Raw genomic sequence first — 25151 nt, 5'->3', positions numbered from 1 at the left:
TGGGTGGCGATATAATATTAACATGTTGCACGATAGCCCACTTCGCAGAGGCACATTGCAGGTTCTTGAATCAAGTGCTTGCATTAATACACTTAGTGCTCCTACTCGTTTTCAAGGTAGCTGCGAAAGTTTACTCGATGTTTTCATCACGAATTTTGACGCACAACACATTGAATCAGGCGTCATCACTGCTCACGTCGGTGACCACTTGCCTCTCTTTCTACTCGTTAATTTACCTGTGTTGCCTTCGCGTATTTCTAAAGATCCACACTTCACCTTTCAGCATATTAACCCATTCACACTTGAGAAATTTCGCAACGAAATATTGCGCATAAACTGGCAAGACATGTACAACGAAAAAAGACTGTGACAAAGCGTACGAGTTGTTTTTATCCTTTTTTCAGAGCGCTTATATAATGTCATTTACACGCAAAATAAAAGAAAGCCAAGAAAGCAAGAAAATTTAAACTTGGATTAGTGACAGTAAGCCCAAGTTGATCAAACAAAAATATGCTCTTTCCAAGCAATTCCGAGGCACAAGTGACGCAACAGATTTCGCAGGTGTGAAGAATTGCGGAATGAAGTTAATGGTACTTACTGTAAGGGTAGCAAAAGCGCAATATTTCGAGAAATTATTTAATGAAGAAACGATAATGCGAACCGATATGACCTGGAAAAAACTAAACGGTTTACTTCGTGTAAACAATCTGCCAAAGAATCAGCAAAGTAGGAAATAAATAATAAGCCGACATCAAGCACGGCATTGGCTGACGCTTTTAACAATCATTTTGTATCGCTGGTGAATAGTTCCTACGAACCTCGTTGCATAGAATACGTAAAACCAAAATTCGTCGAAAGTGCATTCAAAAGCCCCACTAACACTCATGAAATCTACAGCACGCTTCTTAGCCTTCGAGATAGCAAAAGTTGCGATATGGTTGATTTGCAGATTCGCCCAGCTAAGCATGTTCTAGACCTAATCTGTCCTGTCTTAGAGCACGTGTACAATCTTTCGTTGGCGAATGGTATATTTCCTCGGTGCATGCAAATAGCGAAGGTAACAGTACTTTTCAGATCTGGTGACAGAAACGAACTCTAAAATTATAGGCCATTATTGATGCCGCCAATTTTTTCTAAATGTCTCGAGAGACTGATTAATTAAAGAGTAACCTCTTTTTGTGAAAGACACAATGTAATTACAGATTACCAGTATGGGTTTAGAATATGTCGTTCTACAGAAATAACTTTACTGATGCCAAAAAGAGATAAATTTGCGAGGTCTTGAAAGCAATTTAGTTACTCTCGACGTCTTTATTGATTTTTCAAAGGCTTTTGACACTATTAATCACATTACTCTACTAAGAAAACTTGACATTTATGGCTTTAGGGGAACCTTCCTGCGCTTCAATAGAAGTTATTTGCAGTACCGGTATTAGACCGTTATTGTAGGTAACAACTGTTAAAAAAATCTGCCTATATTCGCTGGAGTTCGTCACGGAAGCATACTAGGAGCACTATTGTGTAACCTGTATATAAATGACATAACTAATATCGATACCGGCGCACAATTTGTTATCTATGCCGACGACACTAGTTTACTTATAAATTCTATGGACATGAAATAATTGCTATGTGCTGCTAAAGACACATTAGCCCAAATAAACAAGTGGGGTTTATTCAACTCATTAACTGCTAATTCTACAAAAACAAACGGCCTGCTTTGTCAGCCAAAGAACAAAAAGCATAGCATTGACGGTCACCTAAGAATACGTACTACTTTAATAGATATAGTACCATCGGTTAGAAGCTTAGGTATCATATTCGAAGAGAATATGCTATGGAATGACCATGTTAACATTATTGCTAACAAACTTGCACGAGTTCTTGGAATACTAATGAGATTACGCTTCCTTTTACCATTAAAAGTGAAGCTCCTATATTAAAATGCCCTTTTTTTATCTCATGTTAACTATTGTCACCTCTTAAACGGCAACACGACTAGCAATAACATCAACATTCTATATTTATAGCAAAAAAAAAGCCACCTGTTTGATCATTCGTCTGCGATAAGGGTCTGCGATAAGCTTCTTCAAAAGATCCAACAGGCAAGACAGGGCATTAACCCAGAAAAGCCAGTTCATAGGAAGAGATTACATGTGATTCCTTGTTGGCACAGGGTGTCCCACAACCTCAAGAAGGTTTAGCAAAGGCACAGTGTTAATCTTCCCTTCAATGCACCGTGAAAGTTGGTCAAGATATGCCCTATGCTGACAAAGGCAAAACCCGAACCATGCTCTAAGAAACATGGATCGCAGTACCCGGTTTGCAAAAGTAATGTCGTATATGAGATACCCCTACGTTGCCAACAGGCTTATATCGGTCAAACCGGACAGTGTTTCAATGAAAGGGCGCGTGAGCACAAATGGGCCGCAAAGAACAATGCGGGGGGCCGTCTGATTGAACACTGTAAACGACACAATTACCGTCCGCGTCTTCGTGACACCAGGTTTCTGGCATGTTCTAGAGGTAGACTAGTACGGGAGATATTAGAAGATTTCTACATTGCAAAGGCCGAGGGCCATATGCATTAGCTGCCCGTCAGTGACGCTTACCGAAAAAACAGATAACTTTTCTAATGAGATAGGGAGGTCGTGATGTCACGGTGGTACTATTCTAGGTTGTATCTATACAAAATCCTTCTTCTGCAATAGAACATTTAGTTGGAAGTAGCTCTTGTCCGTCGTACATGTTCCTCCTTTAGTCCGCGTCTTCGTAGCGCACAATTCTTCAACTGTATACTGAAGCAGTAAGAGTGGGTCAGAGAGAGTTCTGAGTGACTGCCAGGGCACGGGCTGGGTACCGGTAGTACCGGGCGAAATCCACACAGGCCACGGCTGATTGCCGTTCGTACTAGTGCCAGAGCGCGGAGGTTCCTGTTGCTCTGCGGGAGCGGTAGTGTTGGATGCATGTTCTTAGGCAGATGACTAACGGTTAGGATGAAGGACACGTGGGAAGGAATGTGCAGTGATGTGACAAGAGAGATAATAGAGGAGGGTTTAAGGGTGGAGAAAAGTGCGTGACCCGGTGGGTGCGCGAGAGAAGGAGGAGCTTGACCATGCAATGCACCTCCGCCAGTTCAGTAATTGAGTTTGAACGTGCATGGACAGTAGCTGAGCCGTTGAGAAAGATTTGGGAAGGGACAGGGTCGACTCATAAGCCTGGCCAATGAGGCTGCTCACTTTGTCTTAGTAATGAAAACGAACAGGCACGAAGGAAAATAGATGAAGCGGCTGCAAACAAAGGCCTGGACCAGGCGTCAAAGGCCATGTTCGCGCATGCCGTGGTGCTGGTTGGTAATGCGGTGTATGAGGCGAATGGTCTCCGGCGCAGTGTTTGTGAGCTCAGTGATGGGGGTGGTGTGCTTTTCATTGGACTGAAGAGTCCGAGGATGCAGAGGGTAGAGACGACATGAAGGGGTTTGCCATCAAGCAAGACGTTGAGTGTGGCAAGGCGGCAGGGGGGCGATCTCCCGGGGCGCAAGGAGCAGGAACTCCAATTTGATCAGGAAGAAGCTCAGCCCGATAGCCTGGGCGTGAGTGAACACCGCGTCCACATCCGCCTGGACAGTTGTATCCATGTCGCCAAGAGAGAGAGAGATAGCAAAGAGAGGAAAGGCAGGGAGGTCAACCGACGAGCGTCCGGTTTGCTACCCTACAATTGGGTGAGGTAAAGGGGAAATAGAAAGAAGGAAAGAGGGAGGAAGTGATGACTGTGAGCGCAATGAAGCACCATGACACCAAAGCCGAGTTCAACAGCTGGTGATCTGCGTTGATCCCATCTGGGACGACCAAAGGGCCAGTGGTCATTCCGCAAATAGGAGGCGGCGGGTGAGCTATGGGGCTGACATGAGAGTTGCAAGCACTTGATTAAGAACCAAGATTACCAGTTGTCACATAGATGAGGATGTCATCGGCGTCGAAAGCATGAGACAGAGCTGGAATAGTGCGTAGAGCACGTCCAAACGGCAAGAGGGTGATGTAGAAATGTAGAGGGCACAAGGCAGAGCCTTGGGGGGGGGGGGGGGGGAGGTGGGGGTAGCCTTGTTGCCAACGAAGAATGAAGGAGAGGAAAGTAGTTCATATAAATTTTCAGCTGTGCATTCGCGGCGAAAACGGCGAAATAAACTTGGACAAGGGGTCTGACTGGAGGGAGGAGAGTGTGTCCAGAATGGTGGTATGGTGTACGTCGTCGAATGGTCGTTAAGTCCAGCGCCAGGATAGCTCGAGTGCGTCTGTGATGGGAGGGGTGTAGCAGATCCTCGGAAAGCTGGAGCATGACATCTTGGGGGGATAACTCGGAACGAAAGCCTATCAGGGAGTCGGGATACAAGTCATGATGGCCCAGATAAGTCTGGAGGATGGCGTGTTCGAACAGCTTTCCTAGACAGGAGGTGAGAGAGATGAGGCGGGGGTGTTCGAGGACAATAGGTTTGCCGCGTCTGGGAATGAAAGGGACACGTGGATGGGTTCAGGAGGGGAGGAGAGTGCCAGCGTGTCAATGTGTATTGAGAAGGCCGGTAAGGGTTCCGAGGGAGGGGTTATCGTGGTTGCGGAGTGCCTTGTTAGTGATGCGGTCCGCCCCCGGTGCCGAGGTGTTGCGGAGCGTGAGTAGCGCCGCACGAACCTCTCCCAAACAGATATCCGCATCAAGGACGGGGTTAGGGAGCAAGAGGAGGCAGGAAGAGGAGTAGGGTGGTTGGTACAGAGGCTGCGGCCCCGGAAAACCGTCATGAAATCACTATCGATGAGTAGGGATGATGGGTTTTAGTAGTGAAACGGACCAAACCTCCACTCCACTGTTATTTTTCTTGGTGTTACCCAGCTAGACTGCGAGGCATTTGTGTGCTGTTTGTCACTCAACTCCGGAGTTCGCAGCGCAGTGTATTTGAACGAATTCATTCATTCAGATGTAGTGAATGTATTTATGCGGCGTTTTCTAAATGAGACAGAAGATAACTGCGCTGGGAAGATTTACTTTGTTTAGCGTGTAGTAGCACCCTCAGAAGCGACAATTTGTCGCGGAAGCCCAGTTTTCCGTCCATGGAAGTCGCAGGTCTGGGCCTACTGCTATCGAAGAGAAAAGCAGTGCTCCTTCATGTCCAACGCCAAGCCGAGCCAAGTGAAGCAGGAGGCGGCGATTGTGTTTCTGAGCCTGCCACCGATGGTGGACCGCTTGATCGGCCTCCCAAAGGTGAAGCAGGCGGCTATCTGCCATAGTGGAGTGTGCTGTTGCAAGGAGTGTTGATGTGGCAGCGCCGACGTCCGCCAAACGGATCTGAATCCATGCAGAGAGATCGGTGATCGGAGCAGAACAGAAATTATAGAGACGACTGAAGCGGCAGCGGTCCAAGTCAGCTATCTGGGTCAGACAAATAGTGGTGCGAGCAAGAGATGGGAGTGGTAAAGTAGGACAGAGGACGCAGTGATCTCTACCAAAGGATACCCCTGTATTAGTCCAGGCCAGACCAGCCGCATTTATGGTGAGTGCAAGGCCCGGAGTGGTGTCTCGTTGGGCACTGGATCGGATCCTGCTAGGGTGAGCGAAATTATTAAGGACCGCAAAGCAACTCGATGTGGATGACAGTCCAGAGTGAGTGGCTTGCAGGTGTTTTGGGAGTAGCCCAGCTGGTAAAGGGGGCATTGAAGCTGCCTGTAATGACCTGGGCGTTGCGGCCAGCGCAGGAAAGCGCTTTCCGGAGGACGAGGCGGAGGAGAGGGGATGAAGGGGCTTTGGAAGGGCTGTACACATTGAGAACGAAGAGGCTTGCCTCATTGCGGCGGCGAGGAACGATGTTGTGGAAGAGATGGGCACTGTCCGACGAAACGCCCTGCTGGTGCAGCACGGCAGCAGGGTTGCGGTGCACCAGCGTGGCAACCTTTGGGTGAGCTTCACAAGGTGGATAAAGGAGGTGTGGTAACTACAAAAGTGCGAATGAGGCATTCGTAGGGCAATGTCAAATGAAATTTACCTGCGGTGCTTTCGCGACGTTCTAATTGCGTGCAATGTTCTCCGACTCGTAAAGAAACCCAACGTAAAACCTGCCGTGGTTGCTTAGTGGCAATGGTGTCGGACTGCTAAGCACGAACACATGGGATCAAATCCCAGCCACAGCGGAAGCATTTTGATGGGGGCGAAAAACACCAGTGAAAGGTGCACGTTAAATAACACCACCAGGTGTTCCACATTTGCAGTGTCGCCTACTACGGCGTGCTTCATAATTAGACCGTGGTTTTCGCACGTAGAACCTCATAATTTAATTTGTGTAACCCCACTAAATATGAAAAATACCACGTGACAGCGCTGCCACCCGCATCATAAAGCAGTGCCCACAAATAAGCTGACTGACAACTGACTTGCCTGTCGCAAGCCATAAGAGACAGCGCATCACTTTGATGATGGTACGGAAGTAGCACCAGCAGCAGGTTTCGCGACTTCGCAGCTATTCCTTGCTCTCGTTTTACGTCACACTTGTTATCTGTTTCTCAAGGCCGACTGATCTTATTGTTAACGAAAGCCCCTTGATAACGCGACCGAAGCACCGCTCTGACCACGCAAGAAACGCGAAACACAATACAATAGGCATAAGAATGTTTGGAGATCACGGCTCTGCTCGCACCGCATCCAAAGAGTGCGCGTGCAACTATATTTCGCTCGAGAAACCTGTTTCAGACGAAAACAACATTAAAGTGATGGTTTTATTTTTCATTAGAGGGTATACGTGTTGTAAAAACAGGTTCGTGGCAAAAAATAAAAGCGAAATAAACAAATAGAGAAGCGACTAGTGTGTAGAGAAAAGGTAAAACCGATGGGCTCAAGAAAGCAAATGTACCACTTATATATAAGCCAAATTAGCTATCGGGGCATCTGCAAAAAAAAAAAAAAAAAAAACATCAGCCCTTCCATTCTCTAAAGAAGGACGAGCAGCGAAACTGGTGTTTTTACCTCAAGCGACATGTGTATCTATATATATGGGAACTATTATTATTATTATTATTATTATTATTATTATTATTATTATTATTATTGTTGTTGTTGTTGTTGAGGTGCTTCGCTAACCTGCTTTGTAAATTTATTGCTTTATATGAACCGAGGTATGTGTGTAGGTATGTGTTTATGGATATGCATATCGGTATATATCTGTGTATATTGTGTATATCTATGAGTATATGGACTGCATTGTATACATTTTTCTTTTTCTTTTTTTTATCTCTCTCTTGTCCGCCAATATTACTGTATCAGGTCATGTATCGAGCATTTCCCGCCCGACTCAAATCCCGACCAGGATTGTAGTATTTATATATAAATCAATAAAAATAAATTGAAGTACACAGACAACGAATACACGTTTTGACTATAGAGTCATTTATTCTTATTGTTTGATGAACTAGTGACATGTGTAAGTTCCGCCACATGGCAGACGGGAAATCCACGACATTTACAACTTCACTGCTAACTACGTAATTAGGCAAAGTAGATGAAAGTCGTTATAATATTAGTCGTCTTAGCGGCTAATTGTCGTATGTTTTTTGCGATACTTTCGATAAAACAAGAGTTACAGCTGTTTTCTGTAACCATACTCCTTCCGTAGACGGACATATGTATTGACAGGAGACGTGAATTCTGTAATGTTCCCAGCTTCACTGCGACCTAATTAACCAAAACAAGTAAATGAGTTTCGCCGTAATGATAGAGTCGTCCTAGCGGCTAATTTCCGCATGATTTTTTTCCACGATAACGCGACATTAGATTAAGAGCTACACAGAATTTGCGAGAAACTGGAGACGAACCTTTTTTGTGTGTGTGTGTAGACGCGACGCGTAGACGGACGGAAATAGACCGCTGCCGGAGGGTAGCTATATACAGATTCGCTGCAAAAACCATGCAGAATCTTCTCTGGGATTTACATGAATGACGCGTAAGCATTTCCTACTACTGACGTGGTGTTTCGTGGTAGTATTCTTGTATGTTTCGTATAATTGCGAAAACGATCGCGAAAGAACCTTGAAATGGAGAAGCGCGGTTGCAACAACGAACTGTAAGGTGAGACCTGCACGAGACGATGTAGAAGAGGTGATTAGAAGCAATATTCACTGGTGTTACATATAGCTCGCAGCGGATGTGGGCGTGGGATGAAATGACTAGGAAGATGTCGCGAATGAACGAAATTTATTCAACATTTATGATGCACACTGAACCATTATCAACCGCAACCTACCGTGTTCCGGCGGCGGCTACTTCAGGGTAGGCGGCGCGGCCCGTATCTTGAAAGACGATCTGCAAAAGTGGTAGAGTGGGGCAAGCTCTGAGAGTTCTGTGAGCGATGTGTTCTCGCCGCTTCGTTGGCATAGAAGGCAGAGGCATCACGTAGGTGAATACGCTCCTTGCTGCGAGCGCTATGCTGAAATCGATCGTCCTGCGGGACGAAACGAGGGACGGTTTTTCTGTTGGATAAGGAGAGATATGCTTATGCATTTTAAACCATCATATTTCAGTGTGCCCTTATTATCTATGAATTCCTAAGTGCCTTTGAACACAAGCTGCTGCCTAGAAGAAGTGTTCGAATAAGTCTCCTCCTGCAGCTACGCAGTACTGAGTCCGCATTATCCCACCTTCAGGGGCTTCCTTGATGACCGACGCCGGAATTCTACGGCATGCATCCGTTACCTTGCCTTGAGCTCATCTGACATCCGTCTCAATCATGTAAATGCGATTTTTCACATAACCCAAAACAGACAAAACAAGTGGAGAGAGGTCAGGTGACCTAACCGGCCAATTTACACTCCCGTGCCTTTCAAACTATTGCGCACGAAAAGTCGCATCCAGCCAGTTTCGTGCTCGGTTGCTGCTGTGTGCTGATACCACAGAAGTGGAAGACGTCACAGCCGGACTTCACTGAGAAACTCGTCTACCTATCTTTCACGGATTTCGTACACACAACGCTGTGCAGTCAGTGTGTCATTAAAGAAGATGATATTTATTATAGCCCTGGCGTGAATTCCGCCCCCCATACTGAACGACCACTAGTACTGGTGCCGACGGCGGTTTACCCAGTGTGTATTGGAGTAACTTCAACAGTGGGCATTATGCAAATTTACCTGGCCATTTATGGTAAATTTGCTCAATCTGTACCCTTGATATTGCTCAAGAGGTCCGGTGACCCATCGCCCTTTTTGAGGACCCAATTCGAGAAATCTAGACAATAATGCAGGTCCCTATTTTCAAACCATTGTTGCAGGTTAAGATGGTATGGCTGAAAGGGCGAGCCATTTAGAATCCTCAAAACTGATCACTTTGAAATTGGCACCTGGGTGGCCACATCCCACACGCTAGCATGAAGCTTTGAGGTCATAAATACTTTAACATCCGTACGTAGGCTAGCAATCAATAACCGAGCCCCCCCGGCGCTGTTTCTCGAAGCTACCGGTTTGTCTCAGGTTTTTGTAATTTCTCATTAGAGTCGATGTGTTTGTTCTACCGCCCCACTTACATGACTGATATATATTTGCGGCCTTCTTCGTAAAATTAGTATCTCCCAAGGCCAGGATCATGTTTTCCTTTTGCTCATTCGGGAAAGGCATGGCGACTGGGGCTAAACATAACGCACCTTTAAATCTTTCCACTGACGTTGCCTAATCGCTTTTATAGAGATAGGTGTTGTGGCAAAAAGAAAAACGAAACATCCATGGTCTTTATCTACGCTACGACAACAGCTACCGTAGCTTGTTTTCAACTAACACCAAACGCGACGTGTTACTTCACTCGGGGCACGGCAGTTAAGGAACAAGCTTGATCCCGCTTTCTCCTTATTTGCTTCACTTCATTCTGGCTAACTCAGATGGAGTTTGTTCGAGGGCGCTGCTTTATGATGTGCGTGGGAGTGTAGTCCCGAGGTATTTTTTTCACATTTCGTGGGGGTTTATTCGTCTGTCGAAAAAAAGTAAGTAAGCAATTAGTACGTCGCTGAAAAGAGCGCAATTAGATATTTCTTGTCTCTGCCTACAAATGCCTCATTGAGACTTTTATAATATGATAGTACGTCTGGAGTTAGATAATTAATCACAAGTAGCTGAATAAACCTCAGTAATTAAAGAAATACTGGCAGCGGAAACCCTATGCACTAGGATTTCTTCCAGTATGGCAATTGCTCATTTCCTGTAATCTGGGTGCATGAACTTGATTGGAACGCTCTCTATACATTTACGACCTTTGTGTGCAAGTGACAATGTTTCCATCCATAAGAAATTTCTAAATTATTAGAAGAGCTTTCATTACTTGAGTCGTTAGCATTGCTTACTGGAAAGCGAAGCAATACTGAGACACATACCATTCACGTGCATTTCAGTCGCTGTTGATAAGATTTTGCTGACGGGGGCACTGCAGTCTGCACGTTTCTTCAAGGTGAAAAAAGTACGCAAAGCAATTTGAAGAAAAGTGAACAAACAGCAACATATTCGTTCTCTAGGCATAGACTATCCATACATTTAGATATAATTTGTGATTGGTAATCTCATTACCTTTCAAAAATATACTAAACTTTGTTCTGTGTGTACATTTAATTCAATTGTGTATGTGAATGGTATTTACAGTGGAAGTATAAAACAATGTAGAAGTGAGAAAGTACGGATGGGGAAGACGCCACTAGTGTTCTAATTCGCTTGTCCCTTCGCTTCCCTTCTTTGGGAATCCAGTCCGTAACCCTTAATGACCATCGGTTATCTTCCCTCCTCATTACATGTCCTGCCCATGCTCATTTCTTTTTCTTGATCTCAACTAAGATGTGATTACCTCGCGTTTGTTCCCTCACACAATCTGCTCTTTTCTTATTCCTTAACGTTACACCCATCATTCCTCTTTCCATAGCTCATTGCGTCGTCCTCAATTTAAGTAGAACCCTTTTCGTAAGCCTCCACGTTTATGCCCCGTAGGTGAGTACTGGTAAGACGCAGCTGTTATACACTTTTCTCTTGAGACATAATGGCAATTTGCTGTTCTTGATCTGAGAATGCCTGCCAAATGCACCCCAGCCCATTCTTATTCTTCCGATTATTTCAGTCTCGTGATCCGGATCCGTAGTCACTATCTGGCCTAAGTAGATGTATCACTTCCAGCGCCTCGCTACCTATTGTTAACTGCTGTTTTCTTCCGAGACTGTTAAACATTACTTTAGTTTTCTTCAGATTAATTTTTAGACCCACCCTTCTGCTTTGCCTCTCCAGGTCTGTGAGCATGCATTGCAATTGGTCCCCTGAGTTACTAAGCAAGGCAATATCATCAGCGAATCTCAAGTTACTAAGGTATTCTCTATTAACCCTGATCCCCTATTCTTCCCAATCCAGGTCTCTGAATACTTCCTGTAAACACGCTGCGAATAGCATTGGAGAGATCGTATCTCCCGGCCTGATGCCTTGCTTTATTGTGATTTTGTTTCTTTCTTTACGGAGGACTACGCCGGCTGTGGAGCCGCTATAGATATCTTCCAGTATTTTTACATTCGGCTCGTATACACCCTGATTCCATAATGCCTCCATGACCGCTGAGGTTTTGACTGAATCAAACAAATTCTGGTAATCAATGAAGGCTATATATAAGGGTTGGTTATATTCCGCACATTTCTCTATCACCAGATTGATAGTGCGAATATGGTCTATTGTTGAGTAGCCGTTACGAATTCCTGCCTGGTCCTTTGGTTGGCAGAAGTCTATGGTGTTCCTGATTCTATTTGCGATTACCTTAGTAAATAGTTTGTAGGCAACGGACAGTAAGCCGATCGGTCTGTAATTTTTCAAATCTTTGGCGTCCCCTTCCTTATGGATTACGGATTACGATTACGTTGGTGTTCTTCCAATTTTCTGGTACGCTCGAAGTCATGAGGCCTTGCGTATTCAGGGTGGCCAGTTTTTCTAGAACAATCTGCGCACCATCCTTCACCAAATCTGCTGTTAGCTGCTGTTAGCTGAGCCTTCCTCCTCTGCATAGCTCCCAAGGCTTTCTTTACTTCTTCCGGCGTTACCTTTGGGATTTCGAATTCCTGTAGACTATTTTCTCTTCCATTATCATCGTGGGTGCCACTAGTACTGTATAAATCTCTATAGAACTCCTCAGCCACTTGAACTACCTCATCCATATTAGTAATGATATTGCCGGCTTTGTCTCTTAACGCATACATCTGATTCTTGCCAATTTCTAGTTTCTTCTTCACTGTTTTTAGGCTTCCTCCGTTCCTGAGAGCATGCGCAATTCTATCCATATTATACTTCCTTATGTCAGCTATCTTACGCTTGTTGATTAACTTCGAAAGTTCTGCTAGCTCTATTCTAGCTGTAGGGTTAGAAGCTTTCATACCTTGGCGTTTCTTGATCAGATCTTTCCTCTCCTGCGATAGTTTGCTGGTATCCTGCCTAACGGAGTTACCACCGACTTCCATTGCACACTCCTTAATGATGCCCACAAGATTGTCGTTCATTGCTTCAACACTAAGGTCCTCTTCCTGAGTTAAAGCCGAATACCTGTTCTGTAGCTTGATCTGGAATTCCTCTATTTTCCCTCTTTTAATAGGCTTCTTATGTACCAGTTTCTTCCGTTCCCTCCTCAGGTCTAGGCTAATCCGAGTTCTTACCATCCTGTGGTCACTGCAGCGCACCTTGCCGAGCACGTCCACATCTTGTATGATGCCAGGGTTAGCGCAGAGTATGTGGTCTATTTCATTTCTAGTCTCGCCGTTCGGGCTCCTCCATGTCCACTTTCGGCTCTCCCGCTTGTGGAAGAATGTATTCATTATCCGCATATTATTCCGTTTTGTAAACTCTACTAATAACTCTCCCCTGATATTCCTAGAGCCTATGCCATTATTCCCCCACTGACTTGTCTCCAGCCTGCTTCTTGCCTACCCTGGCATTGAAGTCGCCCATCAGTATAGTGTACTTCGTTTTGACTTTACCCATCGCCGATTCCAAGTCTTCATAGAAGCTTTCGACTTCCTACCCGCCGTGGTTGCTCAGTGGCTATGGTGTTAGGCTGCTGAGCACGAGGTCGAGGGATAGAATCACGGCCACGGCGGCCGCATTTCGATGGGGGCGAAATGCGAAAACACCCGTGTTCTTAGATTTAGGTGCACTTTAAAGAACCACAGGTGGTCAAAATTTCCAGGAGTCCTCCACTACGGCGTGCGTGCCTCATAATCAGAAAGTGGTTTTGGCACGTAAAACCCCATAATTTAATTTTTATTTTAGAATTCCTGGTCATCATGACTGGATGTAGGGGCGTAGGCTTGTACGACCTTCAATATGTGCTTCTTATGAATTTTCAGAGCACCTGCCACCCTCTCGTTAATGCTATAGAATTCCTGTATTTTACCAGCTATATCCTTATTAATCAGGAATCCGAGTCATAGTCCTCGTTTCTCTGCTAAGCTCCAGTAGCACAGGGTGTGGCCGCTTTTTAGCACTGCATATTTTTTTGTCCTCCTAAGCTCACTGAGCCCTATTATATGAAATTTACTGCCTGTTAAATTGTCCAATAGCCCTGCTAGACTCGCCTCACTAGATAACGTTCTAGCGTAAAACGTTGCCAGGTACAGATTCCAATGGCGGCCTGTCCGGACCCAGAGATTGTTAGGACAATTTGCTGCGTCACAGGTCTGACCATCGCCGTTGTCAGCTGCTTCGCAGCTGCTCAGGACTTAGGGCCTTGTTTTGATTTTTGTATTCATATAGGAGGTTGTGGCCAAGTACTGCACCAGGGCGGCCCATTCTGCTCTGGTGAGGGTGTGCGTTACCGGTTCTGGTCACAGGCATCAGGCCGCACTCCAGGCCTGTTTATGCAATTTTATCAACCCACGAATTTTTGTTATCTGGTGGAAAATTGCATGGCACCGGGATTCGAGCCGCGGTCCTCTTACATGCGAGGCAGATGCTCTACCTCTACGCCACCGCTGATTATAATTCAAGCCACGTATAAAAAAAAAGCCTACGCGCTTCACCCGCCGATCAAATTTTCCACGATCGCCGACTGTGTTCGCCGCTGTTGTGATAATTTCATCCTTCAAACATTTCTACTGTGTTCTTGACCGTCAGTACAACGTGACAGTATAAACAGTTATACTTTGATGCGGCTTTGTTTACCTTGAAATAGTGAATGCGTATGTTGCATTCTGTGGGGAAGGGGCGTTGCGGAGGAGGAGAACAATACTGACAATGCACGTACAGTAACTGACTTCGATGGTAACCAGAGCCAGCGCGACTCACGCCTCTCATTTCTCACGAAGCGTGCGGTGCCTATTTGTCTTTAACACGTTATAGATAACGTGCGCAAAGCGCACAAGGATTAATTTTTGAAACACCGTAATCAGCATATACAAAGTCGCAGAAATCTAAGCAGTTCTAAGTCAGTGTTTGATATTACATGGGGAGAAACTCTCGCGTTTCAGTCGTTTTGTTAGCCTTCCCGCAAGATCCCGGGTTGTTAAGCTGGGTACCTGTGTTCGATAGTCTTACAAACTGTGCACACAGAACCTTCGAAGTAGAGGGGGCCTAGCAGTCTGGAGCTTCACCAGTAGGCACTGGTCTAGACGAAGACGCAAAACGATCGACGTAACGAGAAAAAAGGAAATTTTAATTGCAATTGCTATGGAGCGGTCGGCTCTACAAATTTCCTGACGGAGAGCGACACACACTCTAGCTTCTGCTGAATGAACGTTGAAGGCTGTTGGCGAACGTTTTCCACGTTCGCGGCCATTGCTCGGTACATGAAAAGAGAGAGAGAAAGTGATTGTGAAGAGGAAGAGGTGGTATCTTCTGGAACCCTTTCGAAAGCGCTACTCGGCTCGGTACATGGAAGCGAGTTTAAAGATTTCTTTTTCCTCTTCCACGTCATTGGCAGTTAAAAAATCCGGTACGTGGGAAGCGGTTCAACGGATTTTCTAATCGCCACTGTTCGAGCAAAGGGAAAGGCACTGACATGCGCACACGCGGGAGCAGTCACCGCCAATGTATTTCTTGCCGAGGATGGAGAGAAGGAACGAATGTGCACATAAAGTTTAACCGTCCCGCTCGCTAAATGGAAACAGCACTGGCGCACCTACACAGACATTGGGGCGTCGCGCGCACTGTGAGGAAGGAGAGGGGAATACGCGCACAAAGTTTGCCATCTTTTCACCGTAGCGGCCTCCTAGGCATTTTTCTGCGGTTGCCGGATGTACGGCGCACTTGAAACATCCGGGCGTTCGCCGTACCTTGGGCGGTGCGACCGAAACTGTTTAGCCTAATGCGATGATGGCCTAGTTGTTTCATGCTCAAAATGAGGTTGCTGCGCAAGGAAAACTAAGCGGGAATAAGGGATAGCAACAGCACTATTTCTGTCCCGTCTTCCCACTTAGTTTTACTTGCGCCAGAACCACATTACAAATTCTTTCACCAGACAGGCTAGTAGTAAGAATACCTATTTACTAGTTTTGATTGCGTTCGCAAATGTGTGGACACTCCAGGCGCATGTCTGCCGTCACCGTCAGCGTTGCAATGATGTTCCGTAATATCCAAGGGCGATAACGTCGTCGCCGCGCGCCGTATGCTGTACGTGCGAGTGAAAGCGTGCGAGGGCAAGCCAACGATGGCGGCTTAACGTCGCACGCGCAATTAAGGAAAGTGGAGAGGAAGTGCGCCGGTTTCAGTCGCGCGCAAGGCACGTGGAGAGAGGAGGTCGGGGAGGGGACGGCTGCAAGGCATATATACCTGGTAGCGAAGCTTCCATAGAATCCAATACGTTCAAAACATGGCACTTCCTCCGCAGTTCATGTGGATTAGCGCAATCTCTGTGACGAGGAAACACTTCCGGCGGAAGAAAAAAATAAGATTACGCCATATCCGCTAAACACTAAAGTGACGTCATTTTGTTCTCGAAGGCGCGAAATTTGTTTTGGTGGCCTGACTATTAGCACTGTATAATCATATGCCCTGCCGGTCGACTTGATGGGCGTTTCGATATTTGAGAGCGGAAAGCAATGCAGGCAAAGGCCAGCAGGAAGATAGCCGAAATGGCTCCCCTGCTCAGCAAATACTTTCTTTGGAGGCCGACGAAAGCATTAGGTGTAGAGTGCTGGTCCTTTCGTCGGACGCCGAGCACGTGGGCCAGCGCAGTCGCACGAAAACAACTAAAGTAAACAATTATCTGGCTGTCGTAACTCACTGCTTTTGACTGTGGACTTTAGCAAACGATGAAGCTACCCGAGTCACCAAATTCAGACAAACGTCGACAAGCAAAACAACACAACGTGTGAGAGGGACGTATTGTAACAGGTGAACTTTACGAGAGCCCCTTTTTGCCCACTTCAAGAGCTGCATTGCATTGCAAGTGACAGCGGTGTCAACGCCAGATGGACGCTTAAAACGTGTATTTATTGCTAATATTAAAATAAAATAAACTTGTGTTTTCTTTTCTAGTGATGCATTTCTAAAATTGACCACAAAATTTATATTCGTTTAATGTATCCAACTGCATCTCGCTTAAATTAAATAAAAAACCGCTTTTTTTTCAATGTTTGTTCCCTCCAAACATATATAGTCGCTCTTCAATGTCTGCTCCCATAACTACCATTGCTGATGTCGGTGACAATTCGTTCTGAACCGCTTTTCACCCGAATCTTCGCGACTTATTTGAATCGACCTAGGCAGCTGCGCGGTCCCTATCTTGAAAGCGAACTGCGACGAATACCAAAGTCCGGGTGCGCGGTGGCCTCGAAGTTTCGTGGGCGCAGCTTTCTCGAAGCTTAGCACGCATTGAACCACGAAGGTCAATTCGCTCGCTGCGGCTTCCGTGCTTCTTCAGTCCAGCGTTTTGACAGCGAGTTTCCACGTTCATCGAAAGAAATGTGTTCATGTTTGTTTGAGCCCGCATGACCCCACGCCTGTTAAATTATTTAGTAAGCGAATGTTTGCAGGTTCATACGGCCGCTAAAGGTACTATTCTTACTTCGTATAGCGTTCTACAGTTTGTTTATCGCAATCGATACTTCGCGTTTTGGTCTAAACTACGACTTTTTCTGTACTTTTTCTTCTTTTTTTTTTTTGGTCTGTGGCAGTTTTTCTCACGTGACGAACTCCCTTAGACCAGTTACACAGAAAAAGAAATTCAACAAGAGTGGACACTCCCATAGAGCCCAGCGGCTGAGTCAACTGTAGCCCTCCAAGCCGCCGGCAGTAATACATGCACCACAGCTTCGGTTTCAGTTTTGGGCGTGCACGTTTGGAACACTAGCTGGAACGTGTTGCGCCGCCTGCGCTGATAGTTGCGGAATTTTCTTTGCTTCTGCTGCTCAACCTCGCGCGGTCATGGTGCGGTATCGTATTATATTAAATATGGCTGCGAACGATCTTTACAAGCCTCCACCGAATCTGTACCATGAGCAATTTCAAACAGTGGGGGCAAGATGCCTTGTAAAGTGACAAAATGTTTATTTTGCTCTATATTGTCACGTGGTCGTGACGTCAAAGAACACAGAAGCAATACTGTGTTCTTTCGCAATACTGTGTCAATATAAATGCTCGCTCCGAGCTTCTGATTCGTTTATACTATATGTTGGCACCAGGTAAGCAGCAGTAGTTCCCCTACTCAACTCCACCAGACGGTGCCAGCTGAAAAAAGGAAATAAACTACTAGCATGTGCCATTTTGGTATTAGCAACTTATAGAAATAGTGTGTGTAGAGGCCCATGGTGCGAAAGTGGTGAAGGGGCGGCATTACAAACAAAAACAATTCGCTTTTACATACATGGTGTAGAAAAACACCCGACTCATCTGAAACAAAACCATACCTAAAATATTACGAAAACATCAGATTTCCAAGCATTCCTCAATTCTCAGGCATTATTTCCTGCACTCTAAGAGCACAAATACACGGGTGACTGTAGTTTCCTAAACTACTTGGTCGCAGCCGACACGATGGTGAGCTACGTGCACAAAGGTGGCCACAAGACAGGCCCTCAGCAAGACCATGCTAGACACTCGCAGAATTTCTTCTACTCGCACTCAAGACAAATGCGCTGGCGCGAAGCCTGTTTTCAGCCGTTCAGAAGACAGAATTTTTAAGTTACAAGTTCCTGATGTTGGATCTCCTTTGCGTTATCTTTTACGTTCTGCCGGCGCACGGAACACACTGCCGTGTTATCACTCTTAGTAACTGCTCGCCTCGTTTTCGAGAAGCGTGAGTACAGAAAGAAGATGTATGTTGTGGCGAGGCAATAAAACTCCCCCTAAACTTGTCCCACTGTAGTACTACGAAGGGCCTTGCGGTGAATGTGCAGCACTTGGCTGCAAACTGCGACAAAAGTTCCAAATAGAGGCTTCCGAAACATCAAATGCAGTGCTACAGCCGCATTCACTCGCATGTGGAAGGGGGAAAGGAACTGATGCAGCACAGATTATCTCCATAATTTGGGCTTCCACGAGCGTTTTGAGTAGCACTGATAAATTAGGTTGTGTACTTTGTGATAACGATATATTCAGCGTTTTTTGCAAACTAAATACAGCGTAGCCTGATGACACATATCTTTTCTCCAGGCAGTGATACATCGTGCGCTTCAAAAGGGTCGATGGCTCATTTATACGCCTTCGGTATTCTTTCCCTTCTGCGGACAGCATATACGCAGAGAACGGGTAAGCTCTAATTCCTACATATAGATGCATCTTGCATCTACACATAGATGCAAGATGCACTTTAGCCCCCGTACATCCTGAGAATTTGCCTTAATTGATTACATTTCATAAGTTCACGTTTGTTTACTAAAGTGTTCGTAGAAAAGTAGAGAGGTTGATTCATTTTTTTGGCTCTCAACTCTAGTTATGCAAAAGTGACCTGATGCCAGATTAAACACCAATATGTCTCATATTGGCATGCATGCTTATATTATAAAGAAAATGTGCTCAGTAAGTATAATGAAATTGACATGAAACTAGGATACATAGTGTTGTTAGCTGGGTAGAGGAGTGTGGTCTTAGATGAATATTTTAGAAACCTTTAAGGACGAGGAGTGTAAACTATGCAAAATACTCCGAGGCGAACTATATTCGTCGAAAAGAAAGAAAAAAAATGTTTTGCGGCAATTTTTTCAGTATAAGAGCGAAACTTCAGATAGAAAACTCGAAGTGCACTATACCTCTAGCCGCTTAAGGCTTCGTTTGGAATTTGTAAACATCGTTCTCGCCATCTGTAAAAAAGATTAACTTGACAGTCACTTTAGCATACGCGAAAGAGAGCGAAGGCGAAAGCCTGCACACTCAAGTGACATTCATTTAATTACTTGGTATTCTCATCTGAATCCGTCGTTACTTCTCGTTACTCATTTTGTCTCACCAAAGCTCGTGTGTTCGAGTGGATTAATTGACGATGGATTAATTAACTTTGCCTTATTTAACAACAAAGGTCATGGATTTGACACCCACCAAAGGTCACGTGTTTGTAGTACCTAAATTAAGTTGATAATAATTACCTGTGCTTTAATTAACTTCGCCTTAACACCAAACGTCGTGAGTTCGACTTCCACATAATCTCGAGAGTTCAACTCCCACCAAAAGTCGTGAGTTTGAGTACCTTTCTTTTTGGCATGATGAGCGGCAACGGAGCCAGCTGTGCAAGACGACGACGACGAACGCGCGAGCAGTGGCACGAGCGCGCGCCTGCGCGAGGCAAGCTCAAGCGACTTTCTGTACCGCACGCAGCGTTTTCTGGACCATCGGTTGTATGAGCCACTTAAGGATTTTGCCTTAATAGGCATGCATGAAATTTCCCTTACACTACCTGTGTGGTAACCACTGCAGCTGAGCACCTTGCATCTGCGTCTGCTCTGACCGTGCTTTCAAGGAAAAGCGGGTCGCTAGCCGAATATCCCTTCCTTCTCGTGTGTTTCTTGTATAATTCAGCAAACAGCACTTAACGCCTGTCCAATCAGCGTTAGTAGTTAACATTTAGTCCTAACCATTGTACCCAATATCGAAACACAGCAACAAAAAATATTTTTGGGTGTATTCCCTGCAGGCAATACTCGTCTACAAAGGGCAGATTTAATGTAGCCATTTCAAAAATAAATATTCTTTACAATATATCAGAAATGCATAGTTTCTGTCGTATAAACTAAAGCAAAGTCATTTTTAATAAGCAAGTCAGGAATTCCTCTAGGGAATTTTGTTTCTATATGACCTAATGAATGTTGTGGACTTCGTAATACAATGACAAGCTTCGACACTCTCGAGCTCCCCATGCCTAAATTCACTAGATTTACATAGTTGGAATAGGTAGCTTCATGGAATCTTATGTTTAAAGTTGTTTTGCCAAAGGCTTATGCTAATTTTTTTCTCTTCGAGGTGGCGTAACACTTTGCAATTTGAATAAATTTGACTAAGAAAATCTTGGCGCATGATGTCTATTTTCGGTTCCTCTTTTCTGTTATTATGCTTGGCTAAGCTGCCTTTTGTTTCGTTTAGTAAGATAGATAACTTGTCTAAAAGGGTCATACCCATTACTTGGACATTTAGTTGGACTACATCCGAGCATCTACCGGCCCCACGCTTCAGCAGCGTAGAATTTGGTATGACTTCGGCGTATTTCCTTTATAGCTTTGTAAGTACGGTTTTTAGTAATATGATGTTGGCGCCGCCGTTGATGATGCAGCCACTCTGTTAAAGCGTTCTTAGTTTTAAGCGGAATAAAGCGCAACCGTGTTCCCGTCTAGGGAGGCCTCGCTGCAACCAAAACGGAATCGGGTTAACAGTCCCGAACCCGGCTACGGAGATCGGTCCTTCGGGACCCAGTGCAGCAAGGCAAACCAGCTCGGAGACGCCGATGGGAGCCCCGGGATGAGTTTTCTTTTCTCTGTAAGGAGATCGAGTCCCTAGAATAGGTTCACTCCGAGATAGGGACGGCGGCTCCGTAAAGCAGTGCGGCCCTTGCGCTGTCGGGTGTGCTCCTGTGGCCCTTGATTTCCGAGTAAGAGAGTGTGATTTTCGGGCCGGACCATACCCACATCCGCAGCAGGTCTCCAAGGGGAACAGCCTCTAGTCGATAAACCAATGTAGGAAAGAGAAGTCGGCAAAACGGATCCGTAACCTTCCAAAAAGGATTGGCTTTGAGGGTTGAGCCAGGGCTGGGGCAGCACGCGCGCTACACTGAAGGAAGCAGCATGTCTTTAGCCCTGTCTGAAAAGACTGGGTAACCCGTTTCTTTCGTGATTGGGATAGGGGCTTGCAATTGTTCACCTTGAACAAGAGATTCACAGTAAGCGCGAGTCGTAAGCTCGCGTTGATTACGTCCCTGCCCTTTGTACACATCGCCCGTCGCTATTACCGATTGAATGATTACATTACAACATGATCACATGATTACATGATTATAAGATGTTTTACATGCCGTAAAACATGTTTTACAACTGGTGTCAACAACGAATAATGCAGGGTCAATTACAATATTTTCTGTCTTCTGCACGTCGGCAGTGGTAGTATATCGGGCAGCTGCGGGGCTTTAAATCCTGCGAGCTAGACTTAGAAAACGATAACTCCTTATAGTTGCCACGTCGCTGTTGGTCGATGATTTCAAGGTTGGTTTCACGACCGTGTGATTATGAGCGCATTACTGATTACTCGCCGACTGTAAAATGCACGGCCCCTTATACCATGCCTTCTTTAGAAAAATTAAATATAAAGGTGCTTATTAGCCAACAGTGATTGGGCCGAAGTCAGCGCAGGGCACGGACTCACAGAACGAGCGGCGCTTCCCGAGAACAGCGCTGGCGAGCTTGACCCACTAGAAAGCGCTGGAGGGGATGGCCCAGTATAGTGTTCCTCTTCGCTACAATTATCCCCGGGAACGAAAAGGGAGTGGTCCTGCGACCTAACTGCTCCTCACTAAGGGTGGATCATAGTACGGCTTGCAGCGTTCGACGTTTACAATGCCTCGTTCAAGACGACGCATGTCCGAACACGGTTCAATGGGTTCGATCACGTAGTTAACAGGGGATGCGCGCTCGGCGATATGGTATGGCACTTCATGCTTGGCCAGTCGTATCGAAGAGAGCACAGATGCAGCGGAAGGAAAGGAAAGCCACACAAGCGCTCCAGGAAAAAAGTGAGTGCGGATGTGGTGTCACCGCAATTACTGTTCTGGCGCTCTTGGTCATTGGAGGTAAAGACAGGTGCGAGATCACGGCACATATCAGCATGTCATGCCGTGGCAGAAATTGGTGCACATTCAGATGCATCCGTCTGGAAATGTAGCAATGTGTCGGTGGTGTGCGGCGGGTGCCTGCCGTACTGCAATAGAATGGGGGAAAAGTGGGTGATGCTATGGGTAGCGGGGCTGTGCGCAGCGGTGCTGTACGCAGCGGTGCTGTGCGCATAGGTTACGGAGGGGCAGAAATACGTGCCAATTTGTGTGGTTGGAGGAGACATACATTGCAAGCATGTTGTTTAGCGTACAGTGAAGTGTTCTGTAAGGTCATTTGTTTGAGGATAGCAGGCCGCAATTTTGCGATGAACTACATGGTACCCAGTAAGAATGGCTTCATCTAAACAGGATAAGAAGACACGTCCGCGACCACTGAGCGATTTCTCCGCTGGTCCATCACGCAGGATGAATTGAAGAAGCAAGAAGGAGCCAACATCGTGCTCTGTAGCTGTTAGGAAGGTGGCAGTCGGGGCCTAGCCGCGAAGTCGGCAGAGCGTAGTAGCATACTTGAAGAGAGTGGCTGGGCCCTCCCAACGACTTGAGCTTAGCTGAGTGGCGCAGCCGCCAGTACTTGTTGGGGCGGGGCAACAATGTCAACGTAGCTTAGTGGTGCAGCCGCAAGAAGATGTTCGCTCTGGTCTGGCAAGACCTCGGCGATTTCCTGCGCGATTTTTGTAAAGCGGTGAAGGAGGCTAGTTCATGGACGTTTATGACTGTATTGCGCTTAGCGTTACACTGACGGAAAACCTAATGGACGAACATAAAGGAACAAAACGTGCACGTACGTGATGCGAACTACTAACTCGTTTATAACTGTTAGTAAGCTCGCTCAAAAAAAAGGTGACGTAGGGGGGAGGGGTGTAATATTGGATGTGACAAGGTGACGACATGTGATGATGCGCTGGGCTTGAACAGCAGTGTTCACTTGTACCCGTTAACCCAGGCAAACTCGACCTCAGCTTCGATGAGTATGGTCGACGGAGCGCTTACACATTTTTCTTTTTCGTTTGCTATCGCGAATGTTTCCCAAGATCTCGCTCTGTTTTCGTTTTTCCTGTGCCAGTGGCTTTGGTGTTTTGTAGTCGCGGAGATCATTTGCAATGTTCGCTAGCTGCTAGGTGCTGTCAGGAGCTGCCACGTGTATTTCCACTCGCGTAATCTTTCCTTTAGACAGCGTCTGGTTTGCCGAATAAGCACTTTCGCGCTATTTAGTAATGTGGTAAACCACACAACTAGCGCAGTCCACGTACTTTTTGACGTGGTGAGTCTGAATGAATGTAGCACTTGATTGTTTCTACCTTGGTACCTGCGTTCACCCTTGGTGGTGGTGGTGGTGAATAGTAGCAACAGGCGGGTTTAGCCTGGCGAACATGGCCGGCAATTGCTCCGCCTGAGCGTCTCGCACAATACCGCTGAAGGGTTTCACCATATGTCCATCAAACCAGTCTCTCTTAAGAAATCGATGAGGAGACGTGAAGTTTCTTTGCGCGCTATAACTGATCCCTCGGGAAATATAAGGTGTTGCAGGCGCGCATGCGGAAGGTCCTTGTTTTGCAGATTCTTCAGGAGAGTGTCTCTGTCATCTTGAAATTGCTGGCAGGACCACAAAAAGTGCTCAATGTCTCCTGTCTCGTTGCATGCCGTACAGTTCGGAGAATTGATTCGCCCCGTTTTAAATAACCAGGCCGGTGTATTAGCAGATCCTGTCCTTATTCGATATAGAAGTGTGGCTTCCTCTCGGTGCAATCTCTTGGTTACGCAGGGCATATGCGGTGGAATCCAAAGCGACGCAAAGTGACTTCGAATGTCAGATTTTTGCACTTGATTACTCTTTGGAGCCTTGATTTTGGGAGGATGATAGAGCGCTGCGTATGCAAGCGGATCAGCTTTTTCGTTTCCTGAGATACCAATGTGGGAGGGAATCCACTGAAACTTTACTGTGAAGCCTTTGTTGAGTTCTTTCACGATGGCTAGTGATTTGCGTGGGAACTTGAGGGATTGCAAACCATGGTATACTTGTTCTTGGACATGTCTTTTTGTTTTTGCGGAGCAGAGGACAGAACTTGAACACCATGACACCCGCCGTGGTTGCTCAGTGGCTATGGTGTTGGGCTGCTGAGCACGAGGTCGCGGGATCGAATCCCGGCCATGGCGGCCGCATATCGATGGGGGCGAAATGCGACAACACCCGTGTGCTTAGATTTAGGTGCACGTTAAAGAACCCCAGGTGGTCTAAATTTCCGGAGTCCACCACTACGGCATGTGTCATAATCAGAAAGTGGTTTTGGCACGTAAAACCCCATAATTTAATTAATTTACCGTCATGACGCTGGGCTGTCTTTCTACAGCGAAGCTGTATATGACTAGGGGCGCTATAACGTAAAACTATTCCAAACGTTTCTATTCGAATTCTGCTATCAGCCCTCCACAATTCGTCAAAAACTTTTTTCGACCACCCCCACTTCACCTGTCTGTCAAGCGACGTCACGAAAACCGCGATACCTTCCCATCTGATATGATGTGTACACACTGATTATGCATGATTTGACAGAAAAAAAGAAAACAGTTATTTCTGATTCGACCCCTTTTCGCCATTACCCCTCGGCTATTGGTAAAAAGTTTTCGGGCTGCACCCACTTCACCTGCCCGTCACGCGACGTCACAAAACCGCATAAACTCACCGCGTTAAAATGACGTGTACACGATAAAGATGCATTATTATGCCGAACAAAACTGAATTTTCTTCGAAATAGCCGCAGGCTGCCCCGTTGCGAAAGGAATAAAAGATGGCTGCCGCCGATCGCTGAGACGCTGGCTACTCGCACCTGCCGGAGAGCATGAGTGTATTTGCGTATAATATGGCTTCTTGCGTTGCCGTGTAACGTTTT

General features: G+C 46.0%; 1 protein-coding gene across 2 annotated transcripts in view; it reads left to right on the top strand.

The window, feature by feature from the left end:
- Positions 1 to 25151, top strand: part of LOC129383158 (uncharacterized) — a 100999-nt gene that overhangs the window by 3353 nt on the left and 72495 nt on the right. For both annotated transcript variants that reach the window (XM_072286775.1, XM_072286776.1), the window contains exon 2: positions 18609 to 18704. In XM_072286775.1, the coding sequence (XP_072142876.1) occupies positions 18641 to 18704 (64 nt within the window). In that variant the 5' untranslated portion in view covers positions 18609 to 18640. The remainder of the gene's footprint in view (positions 1 to 18608; positions 18705 to 25151) is intronic.

The sequence above is a fragment of the Dermacentor andersoni genome, chromosome 3, assembly GCF_023375885.2.
Source record: "Dermacentor andersoni chromosome 3, qqDerAnde1_hic_scaffold, whole genome shotgun sequence".
In the NCBI taxonomy this organism is placed as follows: domain Eukaryota; kingdom Metazoa; phylum Arthropoda; class Arachnida; order Ixodida; family Ixodidae; genus Dermacentor; species Dermacentor andersoni.
This window is presented reverse-complemented; position numbering and strand designations above follow the sequence as displayed.